Source organism: Cladophialophora psammophila (assembly GCF_000585535.1).
Source record: "Cladophialophora psammophila CBS 110553 chromosome Unknown aczJe-supercont1.3, whole genome shotgun sequence".
NCBI classification, from domain to species: Eukaryota; Fungi; Ascomycota; class Eurotiomycetes; order Chaetothyriales; family Herpotrichiellaceae; genus Cladophialophora; species Cladophialophora psammophila.
Window position 1 is genome coordinate 1,476,047 of NW_006912924.1, and position 26,103 is coordinate 1,502,149.

General features: G+C 51.7%; 10 protein-coding genes across 10 annotated transcripts; 7 read left to right on the top strand and 3 right to left on the bottom strand.

Moving 5' to 3' along the window:
- Positions 1 to 841: 841 nt before the first annotated feature.
- A1O5_02715 (uncharacterized protein) lies at positions 842 to 2,354 on the top strand (the record flags this gene model as incomplete). Its single annotated transcript, XM_007743329.1, has 4 exons — positions 842 to 1,163; positions 1,220 to 1,998; positions 2,054 to 2,250; positions 2,303 to 2,354. The coding sequence occupies 4 exons, from the start codon at positions 842 to 844 to the stop codon at positions 2,352 to 2,354; spliced, it is 1,350 nt and encodes a 449-aa protein (XP_007741519.1).
- Positions 2,355 to 3,082: 728 nt separating this feature from the next.
- A1O5_02716 (uncharacterized protein) lies at positions 3,083 to 4,389 on the top strand (the record flags this gene model as incomplete). The annotated part of the gene is made up of 5 exons (XM_007743330.1): positions 3,083 to 3,119; positions 3,169 to 3,320; positions 3,365 to 3,623; positions 3,674 to 3,886; positions 4,118 to 4,389. The coding sequence occupies 5 exons, from the start codon at positions 3,083 to 3,085 to the stop codon at positions 4,387 to 4,389; spliced, it is 933 nt and encodes a 310-aa protein (XP_007741520.1).
- Positions 4,390 to 4,491: 102 nt separating this feature from the next.
- Positions 4,492 to 6,439, top strand: A1O5_02717 (uncharacterized protein; the record flags this gene model as incomplete). The annotated part of the gene is made up of 5 exons (XM_007743331.1): positions 4,492 to 4,717; positions 4,770 to 4,950; positions 4,999 to 5,090; positions 5,137 to 5,316; positions 5,379 to 6,439. The coding sequence occupies 5 exons, from the start codon at positions 4,492 to 4,494 to the stop codon at positions 6,437 to 6,439; spliced, it is 1,740 nt and encodes a 579-aa protein (XP_007741521.1).
- Positions 6,440 to 7,329: 890 nt separating this feature from the next.
- A1O5_02718 (uncharacterized protein) lies at positions 7,330 to 8,916 on the bottom strand (the record flags this gene model as incomplete). The annotated part of the gene is made up of 1 exon (XM_007743332.1): positions 7,330 to 8,916. The coding sequence occupies one exon, from the start codon at positions 8,914 to 8,916 to the stop codon at positions 7,330 to 7,332; it is 1,587 nt and encodes a 528-aa protein (XP_007741522.1).
- A 1,011-nt stretch (positions 8,917 to 9,927) lies between these two features.
- On the bottom strand, positions 9,928 to 10,976 carry A1O5_02719 (uncharacterized protein; the record flags this gene model as incomplete). The annotated part of the gene is made up of 3 exons (XM_007743333.1): positions 9,928 to 10,073; positions 10,140 to 10,220; positions 10,280 to 10,976. 3 exons carry the CDS (start codon positions 10,974 to 10,976, stop codon positions 9,928 to 9,930), a joined length of 924 nt encoding a protein of 307 aa, XP_007741523.1.
- Positions 10,977 to 15,134: 4,158 nt separating this feature from the next.
- On the top strand, positions 15,135 to 15,521 carry A1O5_02720 (uncharacterized protein; the record flags this gene model as incomplete). Its single annotated transcript, XM_007743334.1, has 2 exons — positions 15,135 to 15,204; positions 15,244 to 15,521. The coding sequence occupies 2 exons, from the start codon at positions 15,135 to 15,137 to the stop codon at positions 15,519 to 15,521; spliced, it is 348 nt and encodes a 115-aa protein (XP_007741524.1).
- Positions 15,522 to 15,523: 2 nt separating this feature from the next.
- A1O5_02721 (uncharacterized protein) lies at positions 15,524 to 16,887 on the top strand (the record flags this gene model as incomplete). The annotated part of the gene is made up of 4 exons (XM_007743335.1): positions 15,524 to 15,572; positions 15,624 to 15,711; positions 15,769 to 16,317; positions 16,377 to 16,887. The coding sequence occupies 4 exons, from the start codon at positions 15,524 to 15,526 to the stop codon at positions 16,885 to 16,887; spliced, it is 1,197 nt and encodes a 398-aa protein (XP_007741525.1).
- Positions 16,888 to 17,946: 1,059 nt separating this feature from the next.
- A1O5_02722 (uncharacterized protein) lies at positions 17,947 to 18,288 on the top strand (the record flags this gene model as incomplete). Its single annotated transcript, XM_007743336.1, has 1 exon — positions 17,947 to 18,288. One exon carries the CDS (start codon positions 17,947 to 17,949, stop codon positions 18,286 to 18,288), a length of 342 nt encoding a protein of 113 aa, XP_007741526.1.
- Positions 18,289 to 21,844: 3,556 nt separating this feature from the next.
- Positions 21,845 to 23,745, top strand: A1O5_02723 (translation initiation factor 3 subunit D; the record flags this gene model as incomplete). The annotated part of the gene is made up of 2 exons (XM_007743337.1): positions 21,845 to 22,052; positions 22,106 to 23,745. 2 exons carry the CDS (start codon positions 21,845 to 21,847, stop codon positions 23,743 to 23,745), a joined length of 1,848 nt encoding a protein of 615 aa, XP_007741527.1.
- Positions 23,746 to 24,546: 801 nt separating this feature from the next.
- Positions 24,547 to 25,464, bottom strand: A1O5_02724 (uncharacterized protein; the record flags this gene model as incomplete). The annotated part of the gene is made up of 1 exon (XM_007743338.1): positions 24,547 to 25,464. One exon carries the CDS (start codon positions 25,462 to 25,464, stop codon positions 24,547 to 24,549), a length of 918 nt encoding a protein of 305 aa, XP_007741528.1.
- Between the last annotated feature and the right edge of the window lie 639 nt (positions 25,465 to 26,103).

Genomic DNA, 26,103 nt, shown 5'->3' on the forward strand with positions numbered 1-26,103 from the left:
CAGAAAGCTGCGCACTGCACGCACCACACAGTTTGGAAATTACGAGAGATTGCGGGGTTTCTGCGTCGCCGCCGCCGCCTCTCTCGGATCGACTCCAAGTGCCAGCCTTCCGGCACCGGCCCAGAGGGACGAGCTTGGACGAGGTACCTGAGTCAAACCGCGCTCCGAGGCTCGTCTTTCTTCTGCCTCAGGTTCACATTCTACTTCCGTCCCCTCAACTTTTCTCGACCTTTGCGCCCTATGTCTCTACACAATTGACGTAAAAGCACCCTGCGCCGTTTCCTCCAGACCATGAGCCCATGCGGTCGGGTTGCACGTAGCACTACCCGTGGTCCCTTGTTTGATCCTTAAAAGCCGCCGTCCGATTCGCAACTTGTCGGCAAATGTCAGATCTCGCGGATGAGCCTGAACATGCAGGCAATGGCATGAACAAGTCCTTCGACAGCCGAACTGCGCTGCCAAATAACAGTTTGAACGAAGCCACCTCTCCAACTGCGCCCCGCAACTCGAGCCAGACCTCGCCGTCCACGGATCAGCCCAAGAAGAAGCGCAAGGTGAACCATGGTCTGTATACATTCCAAGGATTCTTAGCGATGGCGGGGACTGACACCTTCCTTCAGCATGTGTATACTGTCGACGTTCGGTAAGCTACTTTGACCTCTGGCACACGGAAGTACCGAGATTCGGGTACCTGGGAAGGCACATAATGGGCTGACTGCTTGTTTTTGGGATACACAGCATATGACTTGCGATTCTGTACGACTCCCTGACCCTCGGTGTCGAGCTCGACACCGTCCACTCAAGTCCTGTTTGGCTAACGCGACCCTCCCATTGGGGGACCATGTCTCAGGATCGACCTTGTAAACGCTGCATCAAGCGAAACATCGGCCATCTGTGTCATGATGAACCAAGAGAAGGGCATGGCTATCACAAAAAGTCCAAGACCGACTCAGACACTGCTGGGGCAGACGAGCAGTCTCCTCCACGGGATGATTTTTCCACGGCTCCAAGCTTGCCAGGTCCCGCCTTGGTAGACGACTCTACTCCTAACCTACTGCAGGATGACAATATTGGACTGAAACCATCGACAAATGACACCATGGCTGTCTCTAATCCGAGTGCTGCAGCTCCAAGTGCCGGCGCCAACGGTAATACTCACACTCGTAAGTGTGTCTCAAACTTTTTCGAGGGGAAAGCTGTTGTCCCTAATGATGTGCAGATTTCGGGTATAATGATCCATGGGCCGGAGTCCAAGGTCGTTTTCATGACATGCATGCCTTCCATCCAAACTACATGTTCAACGCAAACGAAGTCACCGACGAATTCAACCTTTTGAACGATTTCCTCAGCAACAGTCTATTTGAAGAGACAGGAATGTATTCCACCGAGGAATTCCAGGGTCCTTTCAACGACCCTTCTTTCATGAACTCTATGGCTGCTTCTTCTTTCCCGGCCGCAGGGGCTGAATCCCTACTTTCCCAGGAGCATACCAATAACCCACAGGCCACAAACCAGAACAACGCGACCCACGCGGCTCTGATATCTAGACCACCGAGTGTGAAGCCGATATCGGACAAAGCGCGAGAAAAATACTACATGATGGCGGCAGATCCAACGGGTGCTGAACCGCCTGAAGAACGCATGCAGAAGCTACTCAAGGCAAAGTACGATGCGGGAATGCTACGGCCCTTCAACTACGTGAACGGATACGCCAGGCTCAACAAGTACATGGAGAAGAACATGAAGCCACATTCCCGTCACAAGATCTTGATGCAGTTGGACCAGTTCCGACCGAAATTTAGAGAGAGAATGCAGAGCCTAACAGATATTGAGCTGGTGCTGGTGGAGATGTGGTTTGAGAGGAGTCTAATGGAGTATGATAGAATTTTCGCCAGCATGGCCATTCCGGCCTGCTGCTGGAGAAGGACGGGTGAGATTTTTAGGGGGAACAAGGAAATGGCGGAACTGATACAGGTACCCATCGAATCACTTCGTGATGTGAGTACGAGATTCGGAGGCGGTCGAGAAGACTGACTGACGAGTGGACACGCAGGGCAAACTTGCCATACACGAGATCATCGTCGAAGATCAGCTGGTCAGTTACTGGGAGAAGTTCTGTGCCATCTGCTTCGACCAACAGCAAAAGGCTATGCTCACGAGCTGTACTCTGCGCAGCCCCGCAGCAGGCGCTGATACTGTGGACATCCACTGCTGCTTCTCCTTCACAATCCGGAGAGATAATCACAATATGTAAGTCCCAGCGGTTTCTAGCCTTGTCTTCTTACTAAGGCGTTTCTCACAGACCCTCACTGATTGTGGGCAATTTCTTGCCCATGAGTCCTGGAAAACGTTGAAATCCAAGACACCTATGTTTAGTGTATAGCAGCCTCTGATGATGACAATGTTACAATGTTTGAGTATTCTAATGGCGCACTACTTCTTGCATCCAATGCGGTCTCACTTGTCTTGCGAAGGCTGCAGATGGCACAGTCACGTGCTAGCGTCGCTCCCTCAATGCACGAAATGATGGCCCTTGGCTCTTTCACAAAGCCTTTGCTCAATGCTTGTTGCGTGCAGCCGACCCTTCTCAAATGTTACCAAACGAGCAGGCGAGCAAGGCTCCTCAATCCATTCTCGGTATGCACGACCTCACTCTGGCTGAAACGGACTAACCGTACAATCTCAGACTTCGCCTCTTACCTTGAGACCGTCCTCAACAATGAAGTGAGCATATCTGCTGAAAACTTTCCTGACTTCTCGCTCTACTTAGAGGCCCTTCCTCTTCCACGCAAGGCACTTACTCCCGGCCAACGGGTTGAATTCGACCGTAAGGGCGTTGTACTCTGGAACACATGTTGCCAATTGAGTAGGAGCGAAGGGAGTCCGCAGCTGCTCGCCAACCTTGCAAAGGGTATTATTACCACTTTGGAAGCCGTCCTCCTCTGATCGATGCGACAGTCCGGGTATTCTCATATCTCCTTCTCGAAAGTTCGGCGAGTTCCAAGTGGAAGAGTGCACTCATCCCTTTCCTAGGTGCAGAACTCAACTTACTCAAGCACAGGCCAACGCCGACTGTTTAAAAATGCACTCAGAGCCAGCAGAAGCTGCCTTGGTAGGATGTGTGACGCCGTTCGAACCCTCTTTGCCTAACCTTCACCTTTGCGCCAGATGCCGGCCTTGTTGACATCGCCTCCAAGGTCGTCGAGCAGCTGGCTCCAAAACAGGAAGGTCTCCTTAAGAGCGCAGAACACGACGACCTCGACATCAAAGAAATCAGAGAGAGCTTGAAAGCACAATACTTGTTACTGCGCATCGCATTGGTCTGTATTCAGAAGCCCTTTGTCGGTATCAACTAAGGAAACAGGCATGGAAGCAAGAGCGAACCGAACTAGCCGAGCATTTCTATGCCCAAATTGAGGCAATCCGACCCCATCTGGGTCCTAGTCGTATCGGAGAACTACTTGACCTATGCTACGAGATCGGCAATGATCAGCTCAACCAGAAACAGGGAACTCTTGCCGCAAAGTGGCTCAAAAGAGGTTGCCAGCTCGCGAGTGAACACGCAGCCCAGGCTGAAGATATGGATATTCTTGATCTAAAGTTTACCCTCATGCATACTTGTGGTAGGAAAATTTCTCGTCGATGTTGCCGACAGCACTCATGCGTTCAGCAGTCCGAGCTCTGCTGGCGACCGAGGATCCGCAAGCCGGCCACGAAGCATTTCAAATCCTCCACGCACTTCGCCAGGTAATTATTTCGATTTCCAACAACAGCTCAAACGAAAACTCACAATTTCAGGAATTCGGCCACAAGCTTCCTGTCATACTGCTTCAACTAGAGGTGTATGCGAAAGATCCGTCCCCAAATCCTGACGCGTTCTGTGCAGGTACGACCGTTTCCCCCATAAAAGTTGTCGGTGAATGTCCCTAATTTTTGAAGAGCTGATGAAGATTGTCCGATCTGCTCCCTTGATTTACTCAAATCACAAGTTGTAAGTCAGCACCTAGAATCGGTAGAATATGTTTTTCTTATGGTCAGCAGAATCTTGCACTATGTGCATCGTTTAAAATCTCTGAGGTGCGAACAACATGCACTATGAGAGTCAAACTGACCCAAGTTAGCACTTCAGATGCTATTCGAGTCTTAGAGTCGTACATTGTCATAAGACTTGCTCCAAGTGATGAGTACACCTGGACTGAAAACGCCATAATTACGTTGATCTGGCTCATGACAGCGGAAAGCAATGACAACAGCATTGTCGACCCGTCGTTTCTCGAAGGAGTGTTCGATGAGATCCAGCGAGCCTGGAACAGATCCCTGAGCGCAGAGGCGACTCACGGTGCACTTGTTGTAGGCTTTGCTTCCGCTGTTACTGGGAAGAGCTGCTGACGATACAGCTATTTTGGAAGCGAATCGAACATACTTTCGAGCATGGCTTGAAAGAGACTACGACTAAGTGGTGTCACGTTGCATTACATCAATTGTTCAGCAATGCCGGAGATAACAATATCGGGAAGATTGAGAGGTATGATACTTGTCACTTTTGAGTGCAATCCGCTTATTGGCATCAGGAGGATAGTCAAATGTCACATCGATCTGCACAATCTCGAGGCTGCTCATGCAGTCCTCGAAAAGATGTCGCCATCGCGAAAACAGCACGCACTCTCTCGATATCTGCGATATTGTCTCGCTCTGCGCCGTGGAGATGAAACCGATGGTAAGATCATCTACCCTTAGCCGAGGGGTCTATGAGAATGATAGGTGTGCAGCGAGATCGACGTTAGCCTCCCTTGCCACCGTGCACGATGACCGGAACAAATTACTTTTCGCCGCTGTTTCAGAGGCTACGCAATATGGTAGCAAATTCCAGGGAGCGCAGCTATTGCAGCGTATTCTGGACAAATACAAAGACAACGTGCCACCAGAAATCGATGCATGTGCCCTTTTGAGGTGAGACATAACTAAATCCACATATTGCCTTCGTGTTAACTTGAGAAGATGTACAGTCCGCCTTCTCTATTCGGCAGTTTCGGAGGCTAACGACATCGACGAAGAGCTTCTGTCTCGACTATGTGGAATCTTCAAGTCCGGTGTGATATCCGCTCGCATATCGCTGCTCTAGCTAACTCAGATCAGCAGCACTATTCACGCAAAAACAACAAAAAAGAGAAAGGATGACATTAGATGATCGACTGCAGGAAAGCAGGTGGTTTGAGAAGACCAGCTACAACACCGCTGTGCAATACCTCAAGTCATGGCCTGCAAAATATGTCATTGACCTTCTGCACTATTCGTGTCAAGTGAGTGCAGGCACCGGTTCTCTTTCGTCCCCTTAGACTGACCTTCTGTCCGGATTCAATATCCTGTCAATGCTCCAGAAAAATATCAATCCGAGAAGCGTGTCCTTGAAGCCGAGGCAAAGTACATTCAAGCTATCCTGTACACGATCGAGGCGAGGCGCGCCTCTACATTATGTATAACTGACATTCCGAAGACGGCTTATTCCAGTAGCGCTCCGCCGCAGTCACTGGCAGAAATCAAGTCTACTTTGTACAGGAATGTATTCGCTAAGTACACAGAAATTCAAGCTCACCGGAAAGTCTTACATGAGAGTTACAATATGGGCATCATCACGGAGGAACTCCTTGATGCTATCACGCAGAAACTCATCGTCTTGGCTCCCTTGGCGTTCGAAGCAGTGCTCTTCATGGCCTCTACAAGTCCAACAGATATTCCCGGTCAAGCTCAGGTTCTTGACGAACTCTCCCTTACTCAGATAGTCGACCAAATGGTGCACCTCAACCCACCTCAGAAGACCTATTCGATCTTTGCCGATATGATCCTCTCTGCCTCCACCGGGTCCCTCGATCAGGATTTGGCCAAATCTATGCTGCCGATTTCTGTTACAACGAATTTGCTCGCCAAGCTGATATCTGGGTTGCGAAATCATCCGGATTACGACAACAATCAAGCTGCAAGATGGATGAGGTGTGTGGTGCAAATTGTTCTTGATTGGAGGGACTCGCAATCTCACCAGACCAAAAAAGACAGCACAAGGGATGAAAAACATCTGAGCATCGTGGCGAGAATCACGGAACATGCCCTGGATCTGGCCAGGTCTGCTCCTAGTCGAGATTATCCACCGGAAGAACTTGAATGGCTCGCGGCTACACTCTTCAATCTATCCATCGATCTCTATGCGTCGTCGCCCTCGTCGAACTCTGGATCCGCAATGGCGGATGGCGTCGAGCAAAACCAAGAGAACAAGCACGAGAAGAAACAAAGTGGAGATGCTGTTGTGATGATGCCGCAATTCTGGGCTAAGAAAGCCGTAGATATAGCGGATGTCCTCGCGATGAATTCCGCTGGGGGAGGCGATGGTGGACTGCTTGCAAAGGTTCTCGGGGAGAGGTGCCAGAGGCTGCAGTGGGACGTTTAATAAATTCCCCCAAAGAGAAGTCCACTCGGTACATACCGTGGAGTAGTAAGCAGTGGTTGCGTCGAGGAGCTACTTATACATGTCTATCATGGAAACCCTTTGGCGGAGAGAACATCCCCCCTAATCAACTAAAGGCTGAAGACGGAAAGCGAGGAGAACAGAGAAAAGGGGAAAGGGGAAACGACATGTCAAAAGAAGTGGATGTCTTCCACTCGATTCGACTTATTGAAGCAAGCGAATTTGATTGATCATGCTTCCACAACGCCAGCTCTTGGAGAATTTGGCAAAATGAGCTCGGCGTCGTAGGCTCCGTCAGCCCCTCTTGACGAGTCGAATTGACTTATTAGTTGCCTTGCCTTGCCAACCATCGCCATCTCTTGCCCTGGGAGAATCGGAGCCGACATGAATCTGGTGGAGAGCCTGTCTAGGACACACCTTGTGATCTTCCGGCAACCGTACTTGGAAGATGTCACAGAAGGGGATCTCCTCCTTCTTTCCACAAGCAGGCAAGTTTTGGTGGGTTCTTCTCCTCGACACTGATTGAAAAACTCGTATTCAACAATCCACCCACCCACGGCGATCCACCTTTTGTCCAATGCGCCGTTTCCGTCATCAAAAGCTTCGATCATTGTAAGTGGGGTATCTTTGAAGAAAGAGTAACAAAGGGTAACATATGTAACGCACAAGGGTTTTTGCACAGGGTGAAAAAGGTTGTCGTAAAAGCGGTCGTCATTTTCGTTCATTTCCTCGTGGCTGCAAAACGGCTGGTCCAACTCCCCGTCTTCAGAGAATTGGACTCCGTTTGCGGTCCTGTTGTCCATTTATCGCTATGTGGTGAAGTTGTGCTGATGTATTTGCACTGGTCCAGCGGGAGTGCAATTCGCGCACGGTCATTGGGGCCAACCCGGAACGTCGCTGTACAAGAGCATCGCTGATCCTCCACTTGGACCGCTAATTGGCCTTCCAGTCAGGGGCTCCATACCGAGCTTCGCTCTTAGTTCCTCAACCTTTTGCTTCACACGCTGGACCTTAGCCACCACGACCTCGAGCCTTTTCATTGTACTCTGCTTCCCCATGTCTTCAAGTTCTGGGACCAGGTCGTACAGTTCAGCGTACGCACGGGCCGTTGCATCCCGACGCCGTTGCTCCGAGTTGGTGTGGTTAGCTTTCTTTTGCTCGAGGCTAAGAGGGACACGGGTGGAGGTGACGCTGGGCCGTTGGACCTTCGACTTCGGCTTACTTGGAGTAGACGTATGCGCACTGACGTTCTTCTTACGAGGGAGCTTTGGAGGGGGAGCCTTTGTGTTTCGCGGAGGGCGAGCTTTAGAGGCTGGCCAGGGTGCCGGGGAAGGTGATCTGGGCGGTTCTGTGGCGTCCTCTTCGTCTTCTCTTTCGGCCTCTGCCTCTGCCTCAGCATCTGGCTCCTGCTCACCTATTCCTAGGTTGTTGGAGTTGAGCGGGGAGTGTGGTTTGCTGTTAGATAGCGGTGTTGGTGGCTGAGAAATTGATGCCCTTTTTTCGATCTTGATCTCAGAACGCTTCCTGCGAGGGTTGGACTGCGTAGGAGATGGTTGAGCCATGCTGGTCTGCTGTGCCGAGGCAACAAAGCCGTTGCGCGGTTGTTGATCTCTGACAAAGTCGTCGAAATTTCTTTTCTTTGACCAAGTGGGACTTGACGGTTGGGTATTTGGCTGTGTGTTTGGTTGGGTTGTGCTTCCACTAGCAGGTTCCAACCACTCGCCAATGGGGTTATTCATCTGCAATCCCTGAGGCAGGTCTGGATCCATAGGATTGTGAGGAGCAGCATAGCCAGTTGGTTGAAATCGAGAATCGGTGCCAAAATCCATTCCTAGACGACCCTGTGGAGGGATCCTGATTGCGTTCTGAGGTGGATAGGACTGTTGCCAACCTTGAGTGTACGCCGGTTGCATTGATGCCGCGGATTGGAGCTGAGCGATGAGAGGATTTTGGAATGTCGCATCACTGTACGAAACCCCGTGCATTCCAGGGACCAGTGGAGTCGTCTGTGAAACGGTGTTCATGTCATGCCCCAGAAAGCCGTCGCCATACGGGAATCCAGCTCCTGCTAGTTGATGTTGATCGATGATGGACCGCTGAGCCAACGCAGTGTCCGAACCCACGAACATCGGGGGCATATCAAAGAGGTGGTCATGGTCAGCAGGGGAACTGAACTGGGTGTGCGCAAATGCTTTGTTGGCGGCGGCATTTTGATCAAAGCCTTGGAAGAAGTTGTCCAGGTCGCGATTCTCGTGTGCGTTGAGCAAAGGCTGGCCCGGAGGAGGACCCGGGGTCATAAACTCGGGCAAACCGATTCCATGAAGGTTTTCAGGTTGGTCTAATGGGTAGACGTGAGTAAATGTATCTCCAGTGAAAGGAACCGAGGAGTAGGGAAGGAAAGAAGAGGTGTATGCCGTACAGCCGAAAGGGAAGTTCTGCTGTCCGCCATGGGACGACATTCTTTGAGTTGCCAACATCAATGGCACAACGCCTCCAGCTCTTCTCCTAGGCTGCTCCCAGGCAGCCTAGACTTGTGAGACGTGACCAGTGGAAGCGGCAAGGAAACGATGCGTTTGCCAGGGTGGAGGGGGATAGATCGGCGGATTGGTGGATGTCGGGGAAAGGTGCAGATGAGCTGAGGGCGAGAAATCTCGGTGAAGGTAGGTTTGAACACAGCGAGATAGGCGCAGAAGGAGGAGATGACAACCGTCAGATGGTAGAGTGCACCCAGTCGTGAGTGCAAGATGCAGGTGAAGTCGAAGTCAGGCCTGAGTGGCAGTTGAAGGATCTGTTGGGAAGTGTTGACGCGGGCTGGAGAAACGGGCCGAGAAGCTCGCAGAATGCGGCAAGAGGCGGCTGTCATGAAGGTGAAGGCAATGAGATGAGATTCAAGTGAAGACAATGTTGACTCTGGGTGTTTCTGCAGTGCCAATCCAAGTCACCAGAGTCCAGCTGGTGACAGAAGGCCAGGAGCAATGCAATGGATGAGGCCACGAGATCTTTCACATGCGATTTTCTTGTCGTTGGGGTTTTGCGAGCGCAGTCTGCAGTCGCCAGTGAAAAAAAACGACAAGCAAACCGCCGCAGCTCCCAGCTCCCAGCTCACAGGTCACCATCGTCTCTCCACCATCCTGCATCCACGCCAATCATCCAGCCATTCCGCCATTCAGCCATTCAGCCATCCAACCATCCAACCATCCAACCATCCAGTCGGTCCAGAGCAAACCTCCGCTTCACTAGCCGTCACGATCCTGGAGGTCGTTCATGGACTACGGTCCATGGTCCAACGGGGCATCCTCATCTCCTCAGCCACAATGATGCGGACACCCTCCATACGGAGTACCGTGGTCGGTGGCACGACTATACCGTACTGTGTTCTGCAAGGATAATGTTTGATCATGCCCAATCAAGCGTAGAGACTGGTACTCTATACCAAGTATCTTAGAGAGAGAAAAAAGAAAAAGAAAAAATCATTGCCCACGGCCATTCCAATTTCCCCCAAAATCCATGTCGATCTTCCACCAAACCAGCCCGTTCCATGCATCTTGCCTCAGCCTTATCCCAAACTCCAGACCCCTCGTGCCCCCTCCGGCCCCTTTCTCATCCATACCCCAGACTGGCGTTTTCCATGTGACATCTGGACGACTGCTGCACCATCCCCAGAGATCCATTCCATGCATACTTTCCCCGTCAGCCGATCTGATAACACCAAAAACAACATCCAAATGTGTCCGAGCGTCTCTCCCCATGTGAATGCCCTGATCTTCCAGAGACTGTCACCTTCCAGCTCCTTTGTCATCCGGGTCGCCCATCCTACCTTACCTGACTCGATAACCAATGTCACATTCTTCCAGAACTGTAAGAATTCACACTCGGTCCACAGAGCGTGAACCGGAGTCTTTAGCTCCCGCACACCCGCGGCCTTGCCACGCTCCTTGCGTGCCGTAGACCCTAGCAGCTTCAAGGTTGCTCTCGGAGGCTGTCTTGACTCTTTCACAATACTCTCCTCTGCTATTTTGATCCAAAATTGCCAGTACCCTCGCTCGAGCACCTGGATGTCTCGACTGACAAATGCCGGCCGGAAATGCTTGAGCAAGGGTGCCTCCCCGTTGGTCATCTTCTTCAGCGTCTTGGTAAGATGCGTTGTAAACTCCATCTGGCCCCCTTGAGGATTCGGGGCTCGAATCTCTGCTGGTAGGAGTCTTATCTGATGGTCGATTTGCGGGCGGGGTGTAGGGGAAGCGGCGAGGCTGGCAATCGGTGAGCCTTGTGATCGAGAACCATTTGTCTTTACTGGGCGAGGATTAGGACCAAGGTAGACTGGGCCGTTGGGCCGAGCTGGGCTTGTCAAATCGATGACAGAGAAAGGTTTCGGGGGCAGAGATTCGTGCGTGTTTACCCTCCAAACAGCATTGCTCCTCAGCTGAGACGAAGATGCAGACTCTGTGGAATCCGTCCCATCGCCATCAGAAGCTTGGACTGCAGCAAGGTCGACACCCTCGATATTGCCATCCTCCATTTCCGTTCGTGGCTGCTTCCGTTTTCGCTTGACCTTTGTGGAAGCCAAGAGACATTCAGACGGAAGCACTTGAGACCGAGACTCTAATAGAGGGACAGATATATTCTTGACATCTTGCACGTTCCTTTCCGCCCTTCTAGCATTCGACCTGGAATAGGCCGAAAAGGAGATGCTGGTAGAAGAAGTCTCTGAAGAGGCACGTCGACGGTTCCCTCGAGTTCGCGATAGTTTGGTGGGATCGGCGGCTGAGGTCAGTTCAAAAGCAGTGCTCGGGCGAGGCAGGTTTTGTTGACGCGAGAAGGAACTCCTATGGCATAGTAAGTCTTCCTGTAACAATCCAAAGTAGGCTCAGACAGCACGAATGCCCACGGGCCATGGCTGGGTCCTCAGCCGCTGGGGTAATCCAATCATGTTCACATTGCACTAATTTGCGGACATTGGACACCAACCTAGTATCGATGAAGGCTTCACGTTCGCCAGCGCCACCTAACTCCTCTCGAGAAGCAGAGGACGGCGGATGAGGGTCAGGGCCAGATACTCTAGTAATAATGGCTGGCCTGAAGTCCAGAATGGATTGCGCGATGGCGATGTACCGTCTGTCATCTCGTGCAGTGCTGGCAGCATTGATATGAACTAGGAGTTCGTTCTCGACCGTCATTGTATGTAGTAACAAGTCTCGAGTCTTGCGCATTGTTGGGCCAATGGGGACGAAATGGTGGTCGAAGCGAGAACGATGAGCAGTGAGGGATGCCAAAAGACTATCTGAGATGGTAGTGCAAGATCCCACTTCACTCATGGAAACGTCAATCCCCGGTCCACGGTCTCAGTGACGGTCCTCGATTCGCGAGATGTGATCAAGTGGTGACGTTGATTGTAACAACGTGGTGCGTCTTGGACCTTGGTCGGCTTATCGGGGAAACTGGTGGATGGAATCCAATTCCAAATCTCGGGCAAATCAAAGACTACATTACCGCCCCTGAATAAGTCCAACCATGCGGGCCATCCAACCGCTTGGTATGCAAGAGACAAGAGAGATGCGGGATGCAGACACACCTGGAGATTCCATGCATACATGTATTCGTCGACCACCCGCCCACCACCGTCAATCACATTCCTCCTCTCCCGAGACTCATTTCCGTGGCTGCTGTGTCGGTGTAGCAGATTCCCTGGTGATTTTGATCACCAGCAGCCCATTCCACTGATGCTCCTTTCACCAGGTGATCGATGTTGCTAGAGCCATTCTTTACTAATACCACTCCCCATCACTCCCCCCGGCCAGATGTTCAACACTCACATGTTGGAACTTGTCCTTGTCCTTCGTGGACTACAGTCGCCAAACAGTGGGCATATGATTCGACAGCATCATACACTGCCACAATACTGGTAGGCCTTGGTTGGAAAAGGGAGGCAGAAGGTGACCAACGAGCGTCTGATAGATCAGCCACTGATGGACTCTGAGGAGTGTCGAAGGCCCCAGACCGCTGTTTTGGTCTGACTCTAAGCACTGATACTGTTTATAAAGGAGCAGGCAACTCTCAGACACTCAAGCCGGAGGAAAAAAGCACGTCGATTTCAGCTGCCGTTTCGCAAAGACCCAAGATCCACAAAAAGCCTTTGTGAATTGAAAGGAAGAAGTCAGACCAGGTCAAGGACAAATCTGCCCAAGAGACATGATGGGACACAACAATTGCAGAGTTCCCTTTCTAGCAATTATTCGCGCCGGACGAATGATCTTCGCGCTACTCGGGGGAAGTGAGCAGGAAGGGGACTTGTCGCTAAACGGGATGAACTACGCACGGAGGACGTTGGACAGCGAAGTGAGTGCAACGGATCTCGAAAGCAGCAGGGAGAGCACAGTGCAAGAGATTAGCGCCCAGGAAACGGCATGAAAGAGACGGGATCATCATCATCATGGGCCATGGCATGAATGCTGTCGAGAACAGGTAGCTCACCATAAGGGACTTCAGAGACTCTGAGAGACAAAGGGAAAGCAAATGAGTGGATGAAGGTAAGAGGCAGCTGGTAAGTGCATTCTAGCGAACAAGATGCCACAAGAAGTCGATCTCATCTCGGCTGTACAAATGCTTGAGATTGAATCGCGGCACCGCTCGCTTCTCCGATTCTGCTATTGTCACTTGTTCGGCCAGGCCAGTCTTCATTACAAGTTCATCGGACCCGACGGGCATGGTAGATGGAAGACGACAAGAAGAGGTGTGCAAGAGGTGTGCAAGATGTGTCCTGGCTGCGTCTTTTCAAGTGCAGTATGAATGAGCTGTGTGTGGACGCCGTTGCGGCGTCTGGGCTAAGTGATTATCCCAGGGTCGCTATGCCCCGTTGCGGTGGTCTCTTACTTGGCTTCATAACTGTGGCAGTTAGGCGTCACTAGCCTCTTGGGACACCATCGAGCGGGCACCATTGACGCAATTACGCCTGTTGATACGCAGATAGGCTTACTAACCACCTGCCAGGTAGGCACCCTCGGTGGCACCTATTACAGAGCCACCTAGGCACATCCCACCGCTGCGCTAGGCGAACACCTTACTCGTCGTCGTCCTTGAGCACCTGCATTTGCCTGTAAAGGTGGATTCTTGACATCGGGCCCTAGCCGGATGAACGAATGACCCTGCTGCTGCTGGGTTCTCCCAAGGCCGCAAGTGCTTACCTATACAGTACAACTGCTACTGTGGCTGTGCCTATGCATATTTGATGGACTGGGCAAACTGGGCTGAGTGACTGGTCCTTTTTTTTTTTTTTTTCCCACTGACTTCGGGTGCTGACTGAACAACTAGCTTCCTCGCAAGAGAAACGAAGGCAAACAAAGGCAAACAAAGAACTGCACCTCTACCTCGTACTCTCTCCCTGTCCATGATATCCATTCATCATTGACCACCGGCCATCGACCGACTCCCTCCTCCTCCATTGCCTCCCCCCTGCACCCACCGTGCGCATCCGATCGCGACTCAGGTCACACAGTTCGTGTCGGTCGTGCGTTGACTCCCAATTGTGTCACGCTACATCCACTATCTAACCATCCTGCGACAACCATCGCCCTCATCCTCGCCAATCGTCAATCATCCTCATCTGGAGAAACACCGGTTTCTCACTTCCGCATTCCGTGCCGCAGCACAAAGACGGGCTCAGGCCCTCCAGGGAATCTTCTCCCACTCAAGACCGCTGACAACCCTGCGTGATTGCATCCAGCCCTCCACGGTCCCCAGTGGGCTGCGATATAGACACCCCAGCCTAGGTATAACTTACCACACACATGTGGCTACACAGTCCCGCCGGCCAATTGGTGCTTAGCGCATCAGGAGACTGAGTTTCTAGCCCGGACTCAACCACCATCTCTTGGACCCTCATCCCTGAGGAGGCCTGAGCCATCTCTCGTCTAAAGCAGCGGGCCAGTCATCCCATCAGGGTCCCTTTGTCCTTCCGTTTTCTGTGCTTCCAGTCTCGACCTCACCGCACCTCACTGTAAGGGTCGAGGGGGGTGTGGACACGCATCGACCCGGTTCCGCCTTGCTCGATCACGCTGCTTCTGTTTCAGCTTTCAACGTCGCTGTTTTTCTGCCCTTTACACTTTTCGAACACGTCTTTTCTTTGCCGTCATCAACGGCAACCGCTGTCGGCCCGTCATTGGCCTGCGAATCGCTCTGGCCAGGAAACCTGCGACGGAATTGTTGTACAGATTTTCCCTACCGCCATCAGCATTCGTGTCCCGCCATAAAAATATTGCCTTGCGCTCGACCCCTCCATCCTGATTCCAGATCCTCCTGCGTCAACATTGGCTTTTCACGGCGCAATTCCAACCTCGTCTCATGATTAGTCTCAGAACGACATGCTAACTGCCAAACCCTTATCCCGGTCCTCTTGCCACTGTCTTCTACTTTCCTTTCCGGTTTAAGTCATTGCGTGGCCTCTCCAAACAACAAGAACCGCACCTTCCATCCTCGACTGGCTCTGACCGGCTCCTACCAATTCCGAGCTTCCTTTGCGGCCAGCTCTTCCCAATCGGACCCCAAAGGCCAGGGGTTTTACCCCGGCCTTCTCTTCGATCAGATTGCAAATCAATCAATTTGGCGTCATTGTTAGCGAGGGGTTGCCGGAGCCAGCATATTTGTTCTCATGACATCGCATCCGACTCATATGCATGCCAACATGCAACAATCTTCCGAAATGGACCCGTCGACTTGGTCAGGTCAAGACTATGCGCCTGGCACTTCCTACCGTGAGTCGCCTGCTGTCTCTCTCTTCTTCCGATTTCTAGATTCATGGGTGGTTGCGTATCTCGGTGAGGTGGTCGACAATGGTTTCCATTCTCAAATGGCAAATAGTTCGACTATCGTGTACATTCAGGCGGTCGATACCTATCTTATTGTGCTAAAACCCTCGGATGATCGGAGGCGGGGATCGTCAATCGATGTTCGAATCGACCAGAGGAGCTCAATCTGTCTTCCTCGTGTCTTATTGGTCTGGGGGCTAACTAGGGATCAATCACAGACAATGGGGTTCCCTCCGAAGCAAAAACACCCACCAACACAGTGAACATGGGATTTCTTAAGGGGTTTGGAGGGATGCAAAAACGGATCACTCGAGGTATGCATTTCTAATCCGTCCTATCCTAGTTTCAGAGCTGACTACAACTAGACGGTCAACCTGCTAAGAGAAGAGGCCCTAAACCAGACAGTAAACCAGCACAAACCCGGCGGCAGGAGCTCAATCGCCAAGCTCAAAGGTATGTAGAGTACTTTTACACTCCTCTAGCCATTTGCTAAAGGCGATGATCTATCAGAACGCACCGGGAACGAAAAGAGAACTATATCAAAGCCTTAGAAATGGAGCTCGCACGTCTACGCGAAGCATTCGTCTTCGAGCAAAATACGCGAGACGCAACCATCCAGCAGCAAAAGTTGATGATTGAGAATCAGCAACGGGAGAACGTGGCATTGAGAGAAGTCCTCACATCTCGGGGAATTGCATTCGAAAACGAACTGGAGAACCGGAAAGCCATGCTGGCGCTGAAACCAAAGCGAGAAGAGAATTCCATGACCCCTTCGTCAATGAGTACCTTAAGTCCCCAATCCGTTGGGCTTAGATCGGTTGGTTATGGAACCGTCGTGACAGGACCCGCTTCTGCTACCAGCAGCTATTCGCCTCAAGCGTATCTTAATGGTGGCCCTATGAGTGTGTCAGGTCATTCACCTGGAACAACTCAGTACGCCAGTACGCCTCAGGGACCAGAAATTCAAGAGTTTGCTATCAAACAGGAAGAAGGACCTACACCGGATATGCCGGGCATCTTCGAAAGGGACCCTCAACTGGGCATTGATTTTATCTTGAAGTAAGTGGGGATACTGCCTTCCATTCCTCAGACTTTCGCGACTGATCACTTGCTTTCAGGTTGGAGCAGACTTGTCGTGATCACGAGGAGTACCTTGTCCGACGGTCGGCGGATTCACCCGATAATGAAGAAGAAGCGCTATATTCTGGACATGCCTTGATGGCGACCTGCCCACCTCCAAGCCACATCTCGCGAGTTCCCGCGCAAGAAGGCGGGTTGGTGCCGACGTACGAGCACAAACTGCCAGATGCCGAGTCAGTACAGATCCTGAATAACTTGCTCAATCTGAGCCAAACGCTTAAAGGCAGCGCTATTCCCAGCGGCCAAGTGACGCCCATCATGGCTTTACAATCGCTCAAGGGTCACCGGAACTACGCGACTCTCACACGGGAGGACGTCTTGGGGATGATTGAGTCCATCAGAAGCAAAGTCCGATGCTACGGCTTCGGGGCGGTGATGGAAGATTTCGAGCTGCGGGATGCTCTCTCGAGTATCTTTGCAACAAAACCAGAGACATACGACCAACTGGGGACAGATTACACGGCAGAGATCGATGAGATGTACGCATGATGGGCGATATAGGTGGCCGGCAGCTGCGCTTGTTCAGCGACGATCCGTTGCTGGTGAATGATTTCGGATTCTTGTATGGATGGCTGTCTAAGATATGGGCTGCACCTCCATTGTTGGGTTGGTTGGTGTTGTTCGGACCATTGTCGAAGTTGGCAAACCTCCAGGATGTGACGCATGTATCAGTTTCTAACGGCTCTTTTCTTTTTGAGTCCCTCTCATTCTTTACAGATGGGCTGTAAATAGATACCGCCGCTAGGCCAATTTACTGTATCCCCTCACCATGACGGGCATATGCATCATTAAGAAGGGACTATGTGATCGACCCGACCGACAGGTCGGTCTCCGAAAGGCCGAGCATAATTATCGATTGCCGTTCTCGCCGTATACACTTGGAATGATATCAGCGCTCTGCGTCGTCGTCCCATGTCGAGATCGAGAAATCAATCATTCATCGTCGAAGACCCACCATCTCCCACCTCCCTTACCTACGTATCTACATCCGTTACAGCGGCCATTAAGTAGGTACATGCGAAAACCAAGTATACAGAGACAATGCATAAGGAGAATCGCATCCCATCATGTCAGAGCTCCTTGTCCTCACGTGCGCCAGTGGCAAGCAGAGCAGGGAGATCATCCCGCTCCTGTACGAGGGACTACCACTGCCCCCACCACCACCACCACCACCACCACCACCATCATCATCATCATCATCACGCCCTGCGCTCCGCCTGGAAAAGTCGCGCGATCTCCGGGTCCCCGCGGACTGCGCTGCGGTGCACGTCGGGCGCCCCTTTCCACCCGTACGAAGTCACTCTGGGAATGAACATGGTCGATGCTGCGGTCGCAGAGTCCCGTCGGCAGCAACAGCAGCAGCAGCCGGAGGCGGAGGAGGAAGGGAGATTCAAACCCACCGTCCAGGTTCAGCTTCGTCCACTTCGTGTTCAGCTCTACCTTATGCCTGGAGGCGAGCGCGTTGCTGCACCATGACCAAAAACGACAGATCGAAGAGTACCTCACCGAGTCCGGCTTGTCGTACACGATCCTGCAGCCAGCACCTTCATGGACAACTTCATGGGCCAGCTGCTGAGCCAGAAGGACTCGCTGAGGGGTAGCACCACGGGCACGTTCATTGCGCCGTTCAACCAAGGTGTGCGCACGTCGTTCTCTGCAGTGCACGATCATGCCGAGGTCGCCGTCAAGGTCGTCCGCGAACGCGAGAGGCACTTCTTCGCCACGTACCAGCTTGTGAGCGCCCTACCGATCACGATCGCTGAATGCGTCGCGTCCATCGGCGGCGTACTCGGCAAGCGGTTCGAGATCAAGCGCGTCCCCTTCGAGCAGGCCGCAGACATGTTCGTCAAGATAACTTACGGGGTCGACCAGGGGGACGAAATGAACTAGCAGTTCAAGGATGCGCCCGAGCGCATGTTGCTGTACTACAGCGGCAGGGGCTTTCCGGGTAATCCAGGCGTCTTGGAGTGGTTGTTGGGTAGGAAGCCGACGGCACCGGCTGAACTGGCTAGGTTGAAGCTGGAAGAGGCTGGACAAACAGAGAAGTGAGCCTTCCCGACGTTCAGACTGACCATCAGATTTGCTTTAATGCTTCTGTTCAACGTCATTTTCCGTGTTCGAACGCCTGCGACAGACCTTTGACCAATCGGGCTACCTCTCGGGCCTAGAGGTGCAGCAGTACGTAGAGTCCCCATATATCGTTATCCTGAGGGAATTCCAACTAGAAATTGGACGTATGCGTCGAAGAAGGGTTGATAAAATGTCTTTGGTGGCTGCACTGACGGCAGATACAAAGGCCAAGAGAAGGTGAACTGTGCTCAGAAGTAATCTGCTTTCCTAGATCATGGCGAACACTCCGGTTAATTCCACTGGGTAGAGTCCCGTCATACAAGTCCGGTTTTAGGTCAGGCACATCCTAAGCGTGGGTTCCAAGTGGTTCAATTGGTGATCTGATGCGTAAGGATGCTATTTCCTTCTGGCACCAGCATGATAGACACGATATCGGCCCTTCCGTTCGCTTTGTCACCTGCTCCTGCGCTTGATCTCTTGAATTCTTGGAAAGCAATGTCAGGGACCTGTAATGGGGAGAGAGATAGCCGCACCGCCTGCGAACCATGTCATATTCGTCGCCGAATTTTGGGAGGAGTTTTCATGGAGACACATAGTCGCTGGATAGGAGAGTTGGGAACTCAGGCGGCTGCGGTGGTCGAAGGATGCAGAAGATCGCGCTGATACGAGCAACTCGCAGAAGACAACAAGCGACATCTTTAGCAAGATGCCTCTGTATCTCGGTTCGCTGGCTAACGTAGGCCATTCACTTACATTGCAAGGGGCCTTGGGTTCAGGTTGTGTTGTTTGTTGCAAGCACGATTGGATGTGGAGGACGCAGGTTGTGCTGGATACATGCAAGGGGAAGGAAGGTTAGCCGATCAGGAGCCGCGGCAACACGACACCGCGTCACGTGTCTGTCATAAAAGCTCCTCGCGCCTCGGGCTATGATCGCCACAACCTTGCGATTAAGTAGGAAATACATCAGCGCCTAGAGTCCACCCTGTTCATCCCCAGCATTCCGAAACTCCTTGCCGTAAATTATGGTATGTTGGTCCTAGAGCGTCTTCAACCTCCCATTCGCTAGCATCTCCTCGAAATACAGTACATCAAACAGGACACCCGCCAGTTCCGGCACAAATCCTGTATTGGGCTATTCCAATCACGCAAGGGCCTCAATACTTCCAGGAATGCCGTGACCTGCAAGTCGGTATCGTGTTGCGTAATGTGTTACTCGAGTCTGCCGACAATGCCAAAATTTGTGATTTCGACAGATGATCAATCGACGGAACCCGACCTAATGTGTCCCAGTCTACGCGCCGAACATCCGAAGCTACCAACAACGAATCCATCTATCCTATCGGAGCTCTTTGCTTCCGGGTCTCTCTTGTATGAACTTGAGACTGCCCAACAACCAGATCTCGAGAAGGACGACGCAGAGGTCGATAGATTGTTGGCGAACAGCAATTCCGGAGCGCAAACAGCATCTCCTGGGAGCCCTGAGTGTGAATTGCTTGATGAGAACATATGACGATGCTGAGCAGGTCGAAGCAGATCTGGATCTTATTCGAGGCAGCCTGAAACATGCTGAGAGCATGTGACATGGCTGTACAAAACGGTAAGAGTTGAAGATCGCTCAGGTTGCTGCTGCTAGAGTTTGTTTAAGCATCTTCCTCGGTTCATTGTTGCATGGCTATCTTTAGTGGCCTTTCTGCATTGCAGACACCTTTACCATGTCCCCTAAACAATATTCAGTCACATTTTCGGAAGTGCTGGATAATGGTATTTCCCAATATAATCCGCCCCATGAGCAGGGTGTAACTTTCGAAACTCCCCCAGTTTCCCGCGAATGCCGTCAAAGAAACTGTCACCAAGTGCCATGGTCTCTATTACAATTCATTCTCGGCGCACGGGGTTAGTCTTGAGAAATCTCCTGGGTTCCCACAAACATCGCATGACCCGCCGCCTTCGCAATTACCCTCGACGGTGTTTGATGGTGTTGTGGTTCCGCTATACGGTGGAAGCATGCTTTCATCGGAAGAATTAAGAGCAGTGAAGATATGTCTCGAATTTATTTTGCGAAATACGATGAAGATGGGAGAGAGAAAGCTGTCGGAGAACACAGGAAACCAGCCCAAAGACGTGAAGATTCGAGACACTCACCTCAAGCCCGCCGCTCGGCGGTTCTTATTCTCACTCACCATGTTTGCCTTTGCCTCGTCGCCAGGTTTTAACCGCGCAGCCTGGTCTACAGGGAAGAGATTGGGAAGACGAACAAATGGTTCTGGGCGTCCTTTGACTTTTGTATCGAGTATTCTAGCGCCTTCCCAGCGCGGGAAACACTTTGCATGTCGAGGAGTCGAATACGCCTTTGAGGACCCCAATTGCCAGCTAGTGGTATCACTAAAGTCTAGTTAATATGCTCGTAGCAGGCTTAGCAAGGACGAATAGGATAGACCCACATAGACACTCGATCAGCACCCACCAAGACTGATAGAGCCTCCACCGCATGTAAGAATCGGGGAGCGGAGAAAACATGGTTACATTGGGGCGTTCCCAGCTTATCACAGCATCAGGGAAGTCTTTCTGCACTGAGATGACCCCTATAATTATTGCATTACCTGTAGTCAACCTGTTGGACGCAGCCGTCGTACGTAGAACGGACGGCCTGATCGCACAAGCACAAGGCACTGTTCTCTGCGCCTCTTTTGAACAGATTCTCTTCCGATCTGGATAATTTCAAGAATGCGAGTCCAGTTGTTGTATCACGTACGACGGCTCCGACGCCTGCCGTAAACGAACAAGATCAACATCCAAATATCAGATATCAGCGACGGAAAGCGCAAGGAGCTTGTCGTTAGAGCCTGAGGAGCCATAGCCACAGCTTTTCCGAAAGGAAGTTCTTCACAAATCAGCTGCGAGTCAATCCGAAGAGACTATGATATTTTTGTCAGCCGCACGTCGGATATGCAAAAAGAATTGCACAAGGGCGATTGGGATGCATCCTTTGTCACTCTCATATCGATTGGAAGGGTGACGGAACGACCAAGGAAAATTGCTAGCGAGGCGAGCTATCGTCAAGGAGAAGATCAAGTGGTTGTACCGGGCAAGACCGGGTAAATCAAAAGTCCTTTTTCTGGGCAAGGCTGTAGTTATCACGCCGCCCTTAGTTATAAAGGTTAGCGCAGAGATTGACGGAAAACTATTGGCCTTGCTCTGGGTGAAGGCTTGCTGAAAATAACAGGGCGGCGTTTTGCTAATTCCGAAACGGAATGAAGCGCGGCGAACAGATTTCCATGCTTGGCGCTCATTTACACCCCACTATTCCTGTGCGGCTTCGACATTTGTCGATGAACAAATTTGGACTTGAATCTCTCGTATCTGCTCAACATCCAATATGCCCGGGATAAATCTTGCGGAAACGATCGGTGAACTCAGCGTCAGTGACGAATGGGGCCCCGCAATCGCCATCACGACAACCCTCGACGGCGTCCCATATGCCCCATACTCCAAAAGCGATAAACTAGGTCGTATGGCCGACTGGACCCAAGAAGGCAAAGAAGGTCGAGATCGAGGTGGCAGACAATATGGGAGAAACTACAGAGGTAAGATCTCTCCATCCTCTAATCACAGGGCGTAGCTGACAATGTGTGTCCAGACCAACAAGTCTACGGCGCGGGCACATCCTCTCTCTTCGCCGTGCAAGCCGCAGAAGACGAAGCCACCTTCTCTGTCGTCGACAACACCAGAACAACGGCAAAGGGCCGTGGCTTTGGTCGAGGCGGAGTGACGGTCTTCCGCGGCCGAGGTCAACGAGGAGCTGCCCAACGAGGACAACGAGGAGCATTCCAAAGAGTCGGACAAGGCCGTACAGGAGGTCAACAGCAGGGACAGTTCTTCGACCAGAGAGGCGGTCGAGGTGGAAGAGGTCGGCGATTCGGGTGGCGAGACTACGACAAACCACAAAGAAACCGTGACGCTTCAGTCAACATCCGCCCCGACTGGGTCATGAAAGAGGAAATCGACTTTAACCGACTTGCAAAACTCAACCTCGAGACCCCTGACGGAGAAGATATCGACAGCTACGGGTTCCTCTACTATTACGATCGGTCCTACGACAAAGCTCCTGTGAAGAACACTGAGCGCAAGCTCCTGTCCCTTGAGCGGGCCGCATACAATGTGACCACCTCGGCCGATCCGGTAATCCAAGAACTGGCTGAGAAAGACGAGGCCACCATCTTCGCCACTTCGGATATTCTCTCCATGCTTATGTGTGCGACTCGCTCTGTGTACAGCTGGGACATCGTGATACTGAAGCATGGTCGCAAGATCTTCCTGGACAAGCGGCCGGACAGTTCTATTGACCTGGTTACGGTCAATGAAAATGCCGCCGATGCACCTCTAGAAGCAGACACCTCCAGTACGCCATCCCAACAACAAACCGGAGTGAAACCGGATAGCATTAACACCCCATCCAACCTCGCCATGGAAGCCACCATGATTAACCACAACTTCGCCTTCCAAACCGTGATCGAAAATCCCAACAGCAAAGTCGAATTCCCTCACCCCAACCCATTCTACAGTGCTTCCGAGGAAACCGACCCGCTCGCCTCAAAGGCATACAAATACCGCCGCTTCGACCTATCGCTAGAACGTGACGAAGAACCTCTCAACCTGATCGTCCGCACGGAACTCGACGCCGCAATCAAGAACAACATCTCAGGGGAGGATCAGTTCCTCACACTCAAAGCGCTCAATGAATTTGATCATAAGGCCCAGGGCAGCGGTGGTGCATTGGATTGGCGCACAAAACTCACCTCGCAGAGGGGTGCCGTGGTCGCAACCGAAATGAAGAACAACAGCTGCAAATTGGCGAGATGGACTACACAGGCAATCCTCGCCAGGGCGGATCAAATGAAGCTCGGCTTTGTGTCGAGAGCGAATCCAAAGAGCGCGGCGAACCACGTCATCCTCGGTGTTGTGGGATACAAGCCACGCGAATTCGCCAGTCAGATGAACCTGGGCTTCTCCAACGGATGGGGTATCGTCCGAACCATCGTCGACCTCGTCAGGAGCATGTCCGATGCCGCTGACGAAGAGGAAGAAGGAGCAGCAGCAGCAGAGAAAGAAGAAGCAGCACCCGGAAAGGACAGGAAATATGTCCTGGTCAAGGACCCGAACAAACCGGTGATCAGGCTGTACGAGGTGCCCTTGCACACCTTTGAGGACGAGGACGACGGCTTGACAGGCACCGTCGGCGAAACCGACGGCGCAGGAGAGGAAGCAGAGGAATCATAGGAGCGCCACCGGACCGGGTTCATTGTGATGTGATGTGATGGGGGGGTTCGACACGGAAGCAAAAACGGAACTATCTACCTATCTACTCTGCCTAGGGTATGTATGTAGGCTCGGGGATCGATGACCCAACAACTCCTCAAACACCAAACATCAAACGAGCGAACGAGCGAGCGAGCAGGCGAGGGACATTTCAAGGACACGAATTTTTTTCTTTCTCCCTGAGCCGTGCACCAAGCGAAGATGTCACCACTGCGGCTCATATGTAGAATTCGTGCGCACGACTCGAATTGTGACCTGCACCGCGCACCGCAATACTACATTCATAGGGAGTACGGATGGACGGATGATGTGGACTGCTTCTCTCCGAGCTGGGTTGGTCGGTTGACACCATTGCTATTCCCTGCGACGTCCACGACACGACGCGGCAGACGCGGCATGACACGACGAAAGATAGACGAGGCATGCAAAAGCTACATATCTGAATAAAGTAGTAGCCTAGTAGGTATTCAATAAGCTCCCCTCCATGTGGGAGCGTCCAAAAAGTATCTCCTTTTGCAAAAGAGCGAGGGAAATCATGTCCGCCACCAGATGTGGTTCTGCGATGATGTGTATGTCAACGTAAAATCCATCATTATAGGTCTTAATTTCTACTTGGGTATATATATATATATATCCATCCATGTTGTGACACCGATGCTGCGTTATACTATACAAGACGAAGCAAGGCTCCAAAATCCCACCCTATTTCATCTGGTAAAAAATATTTTGTACTCTCGTGAACTTTTTCCAATCGACATCCCTTTATCTAACCCGACCCATGCTCTTCCCAATCTCGCTCTCCCAATTCGCCGCCCTCTCAAATCCGTTGGACGACGTCTGAAAATCCATCATGGCTTGATAGATGGCCTCTTTGGAAGTAGTCACAAATGGTCCATACTGTACAATATTCTGGTCCAGTGGCTGACCGGCGACGAGGATGAATCGAGCACCTTCCTGTGCATCCTCCTCGACTGAAGCGATCACCAGGTCGCCGGCTTGGTCAAACACAACGTTGTGGTAGGGTGTGACTGTTTCTGTTTTATGTGCGTCGGCACCGTTGGAGAAAGTCACCGCTCCTTCGAGCGTGTACGCAAATGCATTCCATCCCTGTGGAAGCTCTTGCGTAATCTTTCCACCAGGTAGAATCGAGATATCGAGAAGCCACACGGGCGTGTAAGCTAGGTCTTTCACGGACTCGACGCCTTGGCTTTTACCAGAGATGACTTTCACTTCGACTCTTCCGTCGTCGGTCTTTGCGATTGGGATTTCGGCTGCGCGAAGATCGCGGTAGCGGGGTTCGCAGGATTTGAGGTTCTCGGGCAAGTCGACCCAGAGTTGCATGCCGATGCTAATATCTTCGGTTTGCACCGGCATCTCAGCGTGCACTATTCCCCGACCTGCCGTCATGAATTGTAAATCACCAGGCCCGATTTTTCCTGCATTGCCGGCGAAATCTTCGTGGTTAACACCACCCTTTAAGAGGTAGGTGATCGTCTCTTGTCCTCGATGAGGGTGGTCAGGAAACCCTGCACCAGGAGAAATCCTGAAGTGATCAAGCATCAGAAATGGAGTGAAGTTGCGCAGTTTTGGCGTGCCGACTGAGCGCCGTACTACGGCGCCCGCGCCTTCTGATTGTTCGCGAGCGAGGAAGGAGAATTTGATCTGTCGGGGGGTCGTCATATTTGCTGTCGTGGTCGACGCGAGGCGAGACGGGAAAAGAGGTCGTCCTAGAAAGGGTGTTTTTGTAGATTTAGCGGTGGCTGGTGGTTGTATGCGATGTATAATGTTGCTGCGGATTGGTCTCCCTTGTTGAAGAAACGTCTTCGTCGAGGCCAGAATGCCGGAGTAGTATGCAATAAGAAGTGCCGTTGTGATGGTAATCAGAAAGCAGTAGATTTACTTCACGGAAAGGAAAGGGAAGTTACTTATACCTTCAGGATACAATGGACAGCCGAACATACTAGAATAGGCAAGCACGATTCGACCATCAGCATTAGATAGGCAGCTTGCAGCTTATGAAGATCTTTCAATAGCATTTGTTGTATGAAAAGGTTGCGGCCGCAGATGAACAAATGCCGATGGAGGTTTTCGGAAAACCTTCCGCGGGGCTGATTGTGTAAGAATCAGTCAGCACAATTCCAAACACCAAGTCACGTGTGGTCATGTGATGTGCCAAGGAATGACATGGTTCCTCTTGGAAGGGACCCCGCGCATCCGTATAGAGAACCAGCTTACACGTTCATGATCTGGACACCTACATACCTTGAGAACGCCTCGAACCGATATCAACCTGCAGGCGAGGTGCCAGGTATCGATGAA